We start from the raw sequence: 12,996 nt of genomic DNA, 5'->3' as shown, positions 1-12,996 counted from the left end.
AGCCATCAAATGGCCTCAGGTTGTGCTGGGGAAGGCTTTGATTGGATCCTAGGAAAAATTTCTTCACGGATGAGATTATCAAGCATTGGAAGAGGCTGCTCAGAGAAGAGGCTACTCCAGTCACCATCCCTGGAGGTATTTTAAAGCTGTGCAGATGAGGCACTTGGGAACTTGGTTTAGTAGTGGACTTGGTAGTGCCGGGTTAGTGGGTAGACTTGATGATCTTAAAGGTATTTTCAAACCTAAATGGTTCTGTGTTGCATGGTATACTCCAGTGGAGCTTAGTGGATGCCTTTGGACCATCTTAGTTTCAAGCAGTAGAGATGTGTATGCAAGTATTACTGCTGCTCATCTGTTCATCTCTGGCCTGAATTGCTAATTATAAGGTCTTGGGCTGTTTAATTTTGTTTTGCTCTTAGGAATATTATGAACATGCAGCTTAAAACATTGGGATCATTCACCCTTATTTACATCCTATTGCTTCAGAAATAAACAAGCATTTGTGCCTAGGGTTTAATGCTGATTTAAATGCAGATACGCTGCTGTTTTTGTTGCAATCTTTCTGCCTCAATGGTAGCAGAGAGAGGAATTTTATTACATCAGCCAAACAAGTGCTGGTAGGATCATTTTGTTGTTTTTCTTACCCGTGTTGTTAGAAAAAAGAGCAGCTCTATGGAGACAAATTTTACAGGTAATGGGCTTCTACATACTGCTCCTTCATATGCAAATTTCCTAAAGGCAGAAGAAATGTTTTCTTTTGGGTGTATAAATGGCTGGTTTACATGGCTGGAGGAAGTTCATGCTTTAGATTGGTGTTAAGAAGAAAACCTGCTACCACCAGCACCACAAATGGGGACCCGCTTTGCATAATGCCATGTTCCCGTTGCAAAAATTTGGTGGCTTTTTTAGCTAGATATGAGAACCGTGCCTAGAGTCACTGTTGTTGCTACTCAACATGTTCTGTTTGGGGCTGCTTTGCTTCCTGCATGGCCTGTCTGTGAGGATGTACAGGCTCTCTCCTGGTTCTGTTTTGCTGGTTTCCTTCCCCATCTTCCCCACCACACCCTCCCACTCCCCATTACTTGGAAAGGTGAATAGACCAAAGCACTCTTCCCCATTCATGATGGTGGCTCATTGTTTCATTATTGATTTCAATGCAATAACTTTTCTGTAAAGGCTTTTTTGCTTTGCTTGTTTACTGTGAATGCAAGAGCCACTCTCTGGAACAATGTTTTTATTGCTATGCATTTGTTGATGTCTGCATGCCAACCAAGCACACGCTTGTCTCTTCAGATCCCACATTATTTTGCTTTTTTTGTTTGTTTTTCTTTGTGTGTCCCCTTCCCTCTCATCCACTCACTATTTTTTTCTTTTTTCAGGGGCTTCTTAGCAGCATTTCCTCTCCTGAATTGTATGGTTTAGTCATTGGCATGCAGTTCAGGTCGTCAAGCTAAAATTTCAATTCTATTCTATTCCCAATGGGCTGTAACTAGTATTCTCTTTGTCCAATTAATGCAAATCAGTTCACTTAGGCCTTTCGAAAACAAAACAAAAAAACCAAGAAAAAAAAATCAAAAGGAAACCAGCATTCAGAGATGCTCAAGATATTTTACCACAGAACATGTCAAAAACTCAATCAGAACTTGCTCTCCAAGAATATTGAGGAAGCAAATAGTCTGTTCTGTTTTGGTTTGGGTTTTTTTAACCAGTTGTTACCTATTTTCGTAGTATTCTGCATATTTTTCCTGATGCTGCATAGATCGTTTATAAGCTTCCGATAAAATGTTCTGATTGATTCCTCCATTTCAGATGATTTTGCTGAGGTGCAAATGTTTCTGAGATGTTTCAGTTCTTCCAGCATATGTTCAAAACCAAAATGATGTTTCAGTGCTTACTTTTCCTCTATGTGTTTTTTTGCTCTAGGTGTTATATAGCAGTTTTGAGGTTTGCTGGATAATATGAGTTTTATTATCTGCTGTCTTGCCAACCAGCCGGTGTGAATGGGGATCTTTCCCACCACAAGTGTTCAGTTACAAAGTTACAGATTAACACTAATCTGACAAATTTTAGTTTCTGAATGTAATCTGCTCTGTTAATAATGTATTCATACTGGTTACACTGAAAAACAATTTCTGTTCCCTCAGTCCAAAACCTGTTAACTTACTAGGCATCATTTTTCTATAAATAAGTGTTCCAAAAATACATGTTGGTGGAGAAATGTCTCTATTTTTGTCGTGTTTTGTGTCTGCTCCAGCCAAGTTGGACTTTGCTTCTGCCTGTCAGGATTTTTGTGTTACACATATTTTTGTCTCCTCATTTAGCGCATTTCTCTGGTAAAAAATGTCATTTGGACTCCTTAAGTAGAGAAGGAATTGTATGTCCAGAACTAGTTCAGACTTTGGGGCAGTCAGAGGTAGATTGCTGGGTTTGAGACCACACTGGAACAGGTCAGAAGAGTGGAAAAAATGCCATAGTGGTATGATTGCACAAGCATGGGCAAATAGTTTCTTGGAGCCTGGATGTCTGTGAATGAACCACCTGAACATGCTAATTCAGGTGTCTCCTTTCTAACATAATACCTGTATAGAGCCCAGTACTTTGATCTTTCCTGTAACCAGTGATTAGGGGTAATGAAACATGGCAAGATTTATTTATTTTCTGGAATGACCATTCCTCATCTTTGAAAGCAGAAAGGCTTCTTTTACACATGGAGAGTTTTGTTTGGTCCTTAGCCCTGAAATGGCAATATATTTTTGCCTTGCACAATTTATTTAAATTTTTTTCTGGTATAAATATTGCCTTTTCTCTCCAACCTAAGCAGGTACTATGGAGCAAGAACAGTTTGAGGTATGGAATTTCCAACTTCTTTGATGGCTAGCAAACCCAGACTGGTTTTTGGAGATCAGGTCTGTGTTTATATGCAGATGAGGTGGTTTAAGACTTTGCACTGAAATTCAGAGATGAAGCTTTGTACAACCCAGCAGTTGATTGTGGATTTCAGGTAGTCTTAGGGTTGGGTGCTATTTCTCGGTCTTGTTTTGTGAAGAGAAGGGTCATCTGTTAGAGGTACCTCAAATATGAGTATTTTTGTGCCTCCTGGTTTGATGTTGGTGCAATATTTATTATATGCCATTTGGCTTCTGAAAAGACAGAATTACTCATTCAGTTCTCCTGACCTTTTTCAAAAGCTGCTTTTAAACAAGTGGTGGATGTACCTATTCAAATGCTTACAATAGCAGATTTACCTTTTGGTTCTTGGGATTGTGTGTGGTAGTTCAAGACAAACTAAGAATTCATCTTTCATTTTAATTGAAAAAGATGTAGAGTAAAATGTACAAAGGCAGAAACCTTAAATTAATATGTGGCCAGCCTGAATAGCCTATATTTGAGCTTTCTGGCAGCTAGCTTTTTGGGCATTTGCAATTCATTAGCTTGGTTATAAATTTATTACTGAGCTGAAAAAATGGAAGTCTTTAAATCTTGGTAAAAGCTTCCATAAAGAAAAGCAGTACTGAGAATTGGGTTCATGGCGGTGACAGATCATAATGATGTAGGAAAGAAATTCAGCATCATCCAGCCAAAAATCACATTCTAGATGCAGTGTGGGCAGATTTGTTCCTGGTAGGAAAAGGTGGCACACATTTGCTTCCATGCACACTATCTCATCTTTACTCTCTGTCAAAGTAACTTGTAGCTCATTTCTGTTTCATCAAGGTGTGAGTTTTGTACACCACCTAAAAATGTCTGTGAACAATGATTGCAGTCACATCCTTTTGCCTCCACATGTGCATGGGTAGTTCTTCATGCCAGGTCACTCTTGTTCTATGCTGTTGCTCTAAAGGATGATGTTGGCGCAGGGTCTTCAGCCCCAAGGGCAGTGTGCATGCAGGGACTGCACTTGAGGTATTGAAGTTGACTGTGCTTTTCTTGTGTGGAAATAGAAATGAAGAAAAGTGATGCAACTTGAGCTGTGTTTTGGAGAAGTGCTACACACTATTTTCAGCTGGGGTAGGATTTAATGCTTTGGTTTACAGGATTTATTCTTTGGAGGTGGCGGAATAAGTGTTTGTAGCCTGGAAATACTTTGTTATAGTATTGCAAGTAATTGTGGGAAATGTGGTTATTAAAGCATTAGAGAATCCAGTGACAGAGTTATCTTCTAGATACAAGCTCTACATAGTAAGTCAGGAAAGAATAGGCTATTTGCAGAAGTCAAAAGCAGTACTTAATTTTCTTATTTGAACAAAATGAAGTGCAAAAAGTTGATATAACTGAAGGTCATTTTCGTTTAAGTTATTACAAAGTAAGAATATGTGCATTATTAGTCTTTAGTGAGACAGCTCTCCTCCATCCCTGCAGCATAGGTCAAAAGTATCACTGTTATTTAATTGTTGTCCTTTTACATTGAATATAAAACATTAACCTTCAGGAGGGTACAAACCACAGGAAATCTACTCTATCAGCACTTGCTATTATGTGTCATTATCATGAATAATTTGTGGGAAATGGAAGGAGAAGAAGACTGATAGTCCATGTTTTATATATTTATCTTTCTCAATAAACACCGAAGTTCTTCATATTTGTTGAAGCATTAGGAATTTTTGTTTGCAGAGATTTCAAGGCATTAAGGTCAGATTGAGCATAAGAATAGCTTTTCTCATATTGCAAATAATAGAGGAATTGTATCTTTAACTGTCATTTGATTGGAGTTAAGAGAACAGGAAAAACATGTCCTGAATCAGGATAGCAAGGCTTTTTTTTTTGTGTTTGTGTGTGTGGTTTTGTTTTGGTTTTTGTTGGGTTTTTTTGTTTGTTTTTTGTTTTGTTTGTGGTTTTTTTTGTTTGTTTGTTTTTGTTTTGTTTTAGAGGTGTTTAGGCAAAAAATAGCTGCATTGAATTCTCAGGTTTGGATACTACCCTGTGAGCTGAGACACCTCTGTAAGCAGCTCTTCAGCCTGTGGAAACAGACCAGTATTCACTTGGCCTCTGCATTCCTCTGTTAATCTAAAATGGTCAAGATCAAGTTTCTAGGTGGTAATATAGGGTTCCTCAAGATAGGTTTAAAGTTACTTCAGTGCAAAGAAAAAAAAACCAAATCACACACACAAAAGTCATGATCCTGAAATAATAGTGTGACCTTGCCTGCACGCCTTCCTTAATGATGCTTAGCAATACAAAACTTGGAGTGGGAGTTGATGGTGTTTTCCTGTTGGGGGGATTTCTCAACGAAATAGTTCCTGTTTCAGCCAGATGACGCGATGTTTAACAAGAGGAAATCATAGGAAATCATGGGAATAGGCACTTTTATTACTGAGGCAGCACACTGGATTTGCTTCAGGCCCTGTCTTACAGGCACCAGGCAACATTCCCCAAAGGAGTGTGTGCCAGTGCAGTCCGTCAGGGAGAGCTCCTGGCATCCTTTTCAGCAACACAGCTTGCTTGTGCATGATTTTCTTTGTGTGTAAGTAGTTGTTTTGTGCTGGGTGGCAGGACTGGTGGTGGGGGGAAGGGAATGGGAGGAAGTAGTTGTGTTCCTCGCTTCCCGAAGCTCCTGCTGATGTTTTTGTTTTCAAAGAGAATTTTTTATTCTTGCTCAGTTCTAAGCACAAATGGATGTGTATCTAGCCAGTAACAGCTCTTTATTGTTTCCTTTGAAGGCCAGACAATGTCCTTTTGAATAGTGCATATTGGTGATCATCTTCAGAATGTTAGTATTAACTACATGGGTAGGGAATCTGAAATGCAGGAAAGAAATAACAGACCTAGTGGGGAGGGAACTAACAGGTGTGGAATTTACTGATCCTAATGGACTTGCGTGATTCATTATGGCAAGAAGACTTAAATTTAATTTTTCTGAGATAGTTGGGGTGGAGGTGTGTATTGGTGTCCCATTACAATCTGCAAAGAAAGAAGCTGATTCCTATTGCACTGCTGAGCTGCTGATGTAACACCAATAAAGTGCCTGGAGAACCACTTGTGACTGTAATTACGAAGCACATAATTACCTAGCTGCTTATTTAAATAACATCCTTTTGGAGCTAGATGCACAGCTCGGACCTGTAATAGCTATTGTGAAAATGAGTGTGTCTCATGCAGCTTCTGTCTGTCTACTTTTTTCTTCACAAATGTTTTGATAGCTGTAGTAGTATTACCCATATATTATCATACCCTAACTCATGGTAATGATTATGTGTGTGTGTTGTGTTTTTCTTGCAGTGTCTGCCTTTGAGCTTTGTAAATTGTTGGTATTTTCTGTAATGTAATTTATGGTCATTTTTTCAACAGCTTCCACTAACAGTAGAAAACACTTTAAAATATTTTGAAGGGTAGATGTTAGCTCTTACACTATCTGCAACAAAACTTCTGGAGAACCTCATGGGCTCATCTTGTGGGATTCCCATATAAATTTAACAGAAAAGTGAAGAATTTTGGTGAACAGTTTTATATCCGAGCTGCTCAAATGGGTCAGCCATGCTTATGCTCATGGGGAAATGTGCAGCCATCTGACAGCCAGTGGGAAAAAGACAAAGGGCTGTTTTTAAAGTGAAGATGCTTATGCTGTGGTCTCACTGCTTGCTTCATTTCTCTTCACATGGAGATTCTTCTGCTTCTACCACTAAGCGAAAACAGTAATATTTGTTACAAGAGCAGTGGTTTTAATTGTGCACATTTGAAATCTACTCATCTAGTGTCTTATTTTAGTTTTGGTCCATACAGAGCATGATGTTCTGCAACTGCCATTAATTCACATTTTTAGCTCTAGTAGCAGAAGGTGGGTACGATAGGTTGAACTGCTTCGGCCTTCCTGATAAACCATGTGCCTGTCACAGTGAGGCTGCATTATAGAACTTCCAGTTGCTTAGTTTGCTTTTTCAGAATAACTTCTTCCTTCTAACAAAAGCCAAACACCCAACAGCTGAAATGTCCAACTCACAGGTTCCGTAGGAAGAGTGCGACTGCTTGGACCTGCTGGGAGAAGAAACTCCTCAGGTCTGTGTAGTAAAGGATGTGGGGCAGCAGTGGGATGTATATGCCAGAAGAAGGAATGAGAGGCAGGGCAGAGCCTCCTGTGCTGAGAACAGGTTTCTGTCCTTGCCACTTCCACAAAACTCCTCTTGAGGTTTTTGAAGCTACCCTCTAATTACATCCTTTGTGTACTGGGTTTTTAGCTCTAAGATCACAAGCTGAGAGGAGAAGGACATCAGCTGGTCTCTAAGGGACACAATGCAAGCAAGCAGAAAGATTCTAGCATTACAAGGCACCATGTAGGATTAGCTGCTCTCCAAAGTATCCTCAAATAGATGCCATATTATTAGACATCATCAATTTTAGCATAAGGGAGGTGTGTGTGCTCGTTGTATGTAAATTGAGGCTGTTGACATGCCTGTGCTGTGGGGCAGATATGTGGAAGGAAGTTGGTTTATTAGTTGTGATGCATTCTGATCTGGCAGCGCTGAGTGGGACAGAAGAATCCCGAAGGAAATGCACTGCTGGATATGCAGAGCAGCCTTTCAGTCCAGGTTGCAGGAACCAAGGTGTAGCCTCATGCTCAGGGGGATGAAGTAACAAAATACTGATGAGCTGCTTATGAAGCATCTGCTGAGAGAGGCAGGAGGCTCCCTGGGTGCTATGGGAAGTGGGTGTGCAATTTAAGACTCTACTGCAATGGATATGCAGAGCCAGGCCAAATTCAGGCTCTACAATCAATTACAAGGCAGGTGTTCCCTAACTTGTGAGTTTGCTTCTCTTAATTGCTGTGCAGGGTTCTTGATTTTCATGAGCTATAAAGAAGCAGTTGTGAACAGGTGAAGTGAGTGTTACTGAAAATACTGGAATCTTTTCATTTTTGGTATTAAGAAGTCTGCCAGGTCTTAATACTGAATTCAAGTCAGGTGTGATGGTTGCAGCTGACTGTGAGGATTGTGCAGGTGCTTTCACTTAAAAGAATACGAAGACCCTTTCTTCTAGATACTTTCTGTTTATAGTTTAGGTGTACCACTGACTCTTTTGCTGGCCTAAGCCTAAACAAAGAAAACCTCAGTCAAAATATTTATGCAGGGCAAAGTTGCAATATAACATTGGTTTTTCACTGTTCACTTTCACATATTGAAGATTTGGGCCTGATGCTGGAGGTCTCCTCCTGTAGATAATCTGTGCTGTGATAATCAGAGAAAATATCACTGGATTTGGAAAGACAAAAATAAATCACAGAAATTCTTTCACCTTTGTGTACAATATATTTCAGATGACATTGCATGGAGCCCACACTAGCATTTTTTCTCATAGGAGAGAAACACAGCAGGAGACAGCTCTGGATTAATTCCACAAGTAGTATCTACTCTGGAATTTGGTTACTTCTGGGGGAAAAAAAAAAAATTTAGAATGTTATTTATAGTATGTTACATGCCCTCTCCCCTCCTCTCTGTCCATTCTTTTCCATTGAGGTTGAATACCTGCTTGTAGCAAGGAATGGACATGGACATGACTCTGTTGGGGAGGTGATGACTATTTTAATTGTTCTCTGCATTTGTCATCCCTTTGGGTTAAAACTGCTCCAATGGAGGTGAATAGACCACAGCTGGGAAATGCCATCCCAGTAGGCTCCTGTACACTAGGAAAATAGTGTGTAACATTTGTTTGGACTTCACTGACTATACAAAAATTGTCAGATCTATAACTACAAGTGTGTGGCTGATCCAGTGTAAATTTCTGTTTTAGGTGTGTGCTTAGGCTGAATAAAGCAATAGGATTTAAAAAAAACTTGGCCACAGTAGTAAAAGTCCACAGCAGTCATGGATTTGATGACGATATGCATTTTGGGTGGGAAAATAAAGCTCTCAGCGTTCTGTGAATCATAAAAAGAAATATAAAATATTGTCTCAAAAGATGTTATGAAAAAGAAGATGTAGACTTTTTTCTTGCTGCTTAGGCAGCAGAGGTTTGGGTCTTTGAGCTCAGATTGATATTCTGTTAGTTTACAGCAAGAGAAGCATTCCCAAACCGAGGAGTTTGGGAAAAGCTGTGGGTTTCTGGAGGAAATGGTGTTTTATTTCTAACTGTGTGATTAATGCTGATTCGAAGTCTTACATGTGTTATTTCTTAGGGATGATACACTAAAAGACAACATCCAATTCTAGTTTTTCTTCAGTTGTGAAAAGCCAGTGCACATTTCCAGCATGGGCTGACAGTTGCTGGCTTGTAACTTAGCTTTTTTGATGACTTCTTATTTCATGATTTATTTTTATGTGGCGCCAAAATGTTCATTAGTATTAGTTCATAATGTTTCTATGTGTTAGTAAAATACTTTATGAAAGTCTTTTATTGACATGTTCCAGAAAGGTATCTCTTTCTTGGGTTAGAGAGAGAATATTTTTCTTTTATTGATGTTTCTTATTAGTAGTTAATTGCCTTCACTTTTACAAGCATAGCTCCAGTTTGTTATTGACGTTATTTTCCTGGCTTTAGTATCCAGCTCCTGTCTTTCATCACAACTTAATCTTTGGGTTGGAGTTTTTCTGTAATGTCTACTTTCCCTTCGTTACTCTAATTACAGCACCTTTGGAATTATCACTTCTCCTTTTAATAATTGACCCTTCATGGTAACCTCTCTTTTTGACAATTTAAATAATTAAGTTCTTTAAGTTTCTTGCTGCAAGGCATTTTCTGCTCCTGAATAATTTTTATAGCTGTTCTTGACCTTTGGTTTTTCAACTGCATTTAAGCAGTGAAATGTAGGCATTACAATTCTGTGAAGTATTTCATTGTTGGTGGTCTTTACTTGGTACATGGAGTTGTAACTGTTTCCCTTGTATTCCCCTTATTCCTTCCCTAATTTGAACCTGGTTGTGAGATGAGTCCCTTTTGCTGCAGTGTCCTGTTGGCTACATTTATTTTAGGGATTTAGCTGCTCTGACCCTCACACCTCTCGTGCAAGGTCCTCCCTGATAGACTTCACTATCATGGCTGGAAGACTTGGTCAATGTTGTTTTGAAGACTGAGGTGTTATTCTGCCAAGCCAGTAGCTGAGGTGTGAGATCAATGATAGCTCCACTGGATAGCTTTGTCTCTTTGCCATAGGAAAGTCAGGAAAAAAATCTAAGCTTGTCTTTGTATGATAAAGCCAATATCTGACAGAGTTTGAAGGTCTTGTGTGATTAGATTTTAAAGTACTGTTTTTATTCTAGAATTAATTTGAGAATACTTTGCATTATGTAGATAACACTGTTGCAAGTGCTGTGGGATGTGCACCAAAGGATCATAAAACTCATCCAATAAAAAGTACCAAAGCATTTTGCAGTGTTCAAAGCCTGGCCAGCCGTGCTTTCTGCTGGAGAATATCGGATGTTTTTCTCTTTCAAGTTGTCGGCTTTAAATCCTCCAGGCACGTCCTAATCAATGCCTAGCATATAAAATTAGCTAATGCTCCTAACTGCAGTATGGTACTTTCTGTGAGAGAGGGTGCCATGTATTTAAAGGCTTTGATGGAATAATGCCTCAATCTCTTGTAGTCAGCAAGTTAATTTTCCTTTCTGAACAGGATACAAGGGAACTTCCAGAAGTCAGCCAAGATGAATATGGTGAAGAGGATCATGGGCCGGCCCCGGCAGGAGGAGTGCAGCCCCCAGGACAACGCGCTGGGCCTGATGCATCTGCGGCGCCTCTTCACGGAGCTCTGTCACCCTCCACGGCACATGACCCAGAAAGAGCAGGAAGAAAAGCTTTATATGATGTTACCAGTGTTCAACAGGGTAAGCTGGGGAATTTGCAAGAGGTGTTTCCTTTATATGAATTGTCTGCTCATGTTTTGTATTCCCAAGACTTTTTCGTTCTAGCACAACAGGTTTTCTCCCACTGACATCCTTTCAATTTTCCCCTTCTCCTCTCACAGTGTTGTGTTAGGGGATAAACTTGCCTTTGGAGGTTTCCTTTTCTTATCACTTATTCTCAAGTGCAGTCCACAGATGGATGAAGACTGACAGCTTTTCTGCAGTGCTCACTGTTATTACAGTCATCTGATTTCCAACCTAAACTTTGGTAGCAAGTTTATACCCGTTTTTTTCATGTGACAGCACTGTCCTTGAGTATTAATAACTCTTCTCCCTTCTTTGCATTTATTGTACTGATGCATATTTAGAGATAGCAATCATAATGTATCTGGTCAACTTGGTTTTTCTAGGCTACCTGAGCTGAACAATTTTAATCTGTCATGGGATATATTCTCTATATTCTTATCACCCTTATAGGCCTTTTTGTGTGTATTGAGTGAATCCTCCTTCATGGACAAGGGAGATTTTGAACAAGCAATCTGTGGGAAGATATAATAGTCAATTTTACGGTACCATTCATATTTCACTACGCCCTTGTACTCAGGCGCTGAGATTTTGTTTGGAGGCAGAACTGTGGCAACTGTCACTGGAATTAATAGGAGCTAAATCCTTGTATTGTCTTGTATCACTCAATTACACTGCCAGGGTATTGTGAATAACAATTCTGATGGTAGTTTTAGGGTCTTGAAAGACTGGTAGGTACACATCTAGCTTGCTTTCTGTTTTTTCCATGCTGTGACCTAAACTCTTACTCTTAAAGTTTGTCTTGGGCAATGGATTTGTGCTTGTGTATGCTACCGCAGAAAACTGGAATAATTCAAAAACTAAAATGTTTTGTTGGAACAATGGCTTATGAAGGTGTTAGACCCCGAACCACCTGCATGCTCATGCTGGTTTTGGCTGGGATAGAGTTAATTTTCTTTATAGTAGCTAGTGTGGGTTATGTTTTGGATTTGTGCTGTAAATAACGTTGATAAGATGGGGATGTTTTAGTTGTTGCTGAGCAGTGCCTACACAGAGCCAGAGCCTTTCTGCTTCTCACCCCACCTCAGCAGTGAAGAGGTTGGGAGTGCACATAGAACTGGGAGGAGACACAGTGACCCCAGCTGACCCAGTGGATATCCCACACGTATGGTGTCAGACTCAGCATGTGAAATGGGGAGGAAGGAGAAGGAGGTGGGGGGATGTTCAAAATGATTTGTCTTCCCAAGTCATTGTTATGCCTGATGTGGCCCTGCTCTCCTGGAGAAGGCTGAGCACCTGCCTGCCCATGGGAAGTATGGAATTAGTTCCTTGTTTTGCTTTGCTTGCTTGTGTGGCTTTTGCTTTCCCTATTAAACTGTCTTGATCTCAATCCATGCATTTTCCAGCTCTTACCCTGCTGTTTCACTGCCCTGTTCCACCTGAGAGCAATGAGCAGGTATGGTCCTTAGCTGCCAGTTGAGGTTAAATTACAACAATGCTGTGTAGAAAAAATAATCCTAGTCAAGACATAGTATTAATAGGATTTTAAGTCTACTAGCTAGTGTGCTTTAGTGCATGGATCACTTGAATGCTATTCTGTTGCCCTAGGTCTTATTTCTACTGGTAACCTGTTGTGTGAGTTTGGGAGAAGTAGGCTCAGTTCATATGCCTCCTCTTTAATTTATCTGCTTGGATTACATGCCTTTTAGTTATGGACTTTCTTGATTTGTTTTTACAAATTAGCACAGTTGAATCTTAATCTTGCCTTGAGCCCGTGAAGGTTGTTTTGATGCAGTTATGCTTAGAAATCTCCCTCTGGTGGTTACATGAGGCTGATGCTTCTGGAAAATAGAATGCCCCCACTTGAGCTTCTTCAGCACTTAACTCTGATCTGTAGGTGGAGAAGAACTTTTTCTTAGCCTTTGTGGTAACTACTGGCAGTAGCATTGTATCTACAGAAATTGCAATTGGTGATATCACTGGGTTTAAGTAAAACTAGTATAGCAATGCATGTGCAGCAGTCCAAGGAAACACTTTGATTAGACTTCTGAGATGAAAAAGAGTAGTTAAGTTTTAATTTCTCCACTGTTTCTGCCTTTTCTCTTTCATTGTTTTCTTTCTTAATACACTTCCCCCCTTTCCTCTTCTATGCCACTTTCTGGCTTTGTCCTAATTCTCAGCCCCTCCTCTGGACTTTGCTGACGCC

General features: G+C 39.8%; 1 protein-coding gene across 10 annotated transcripts in view; it reads left to right on the top strand.

Annotated features, from left to right (window-relative positions):
* The window catches only part of WDFY3 (WD repeat and FYVE domain containing 3), a 152,190-nt gene that overhangs the window by 41,046 nt on the left and 98,148 nt on the right, over positions 1-12,996 (top strand). For all 10 annotated transcript variants that reach the window (XM_085058239.1, XM_085058240.1, XM_085058245.1 and 7 more), the window contains one exon: positions 10,538-10,748. In XM_085058239.1, the coding sequence (XP_084914365.1) occupies positions 10,569-10,748 (180 nt within the window). In that variant the 5' untranslated portion in view covers positions 10,538-10,568. The remainder of the gene's footprint in view (positions 1-10,537; positions 10,749-12,996) is intronic.

This window comes from Lichenostomus cassidix, chromosome 4 (genome assembly GCF_008360975.1).
Source record: "Lichenostomus cassidix isolate B80296 chromosome 4, HeHo_3.0, whole genome shotgun sequence".
Lineage (NCBI taxonomy): Eukaryota > Metazoa > Chordata > Aves > Passeriformes > Meliphagidae > Lichenostomus > Lichenostomus cassidix.
The sequence above is the reverse complement of the archived record's forward strand: the minus strand, read 5'-3'. Positions and strand labels throughout refer to the sequence as shown.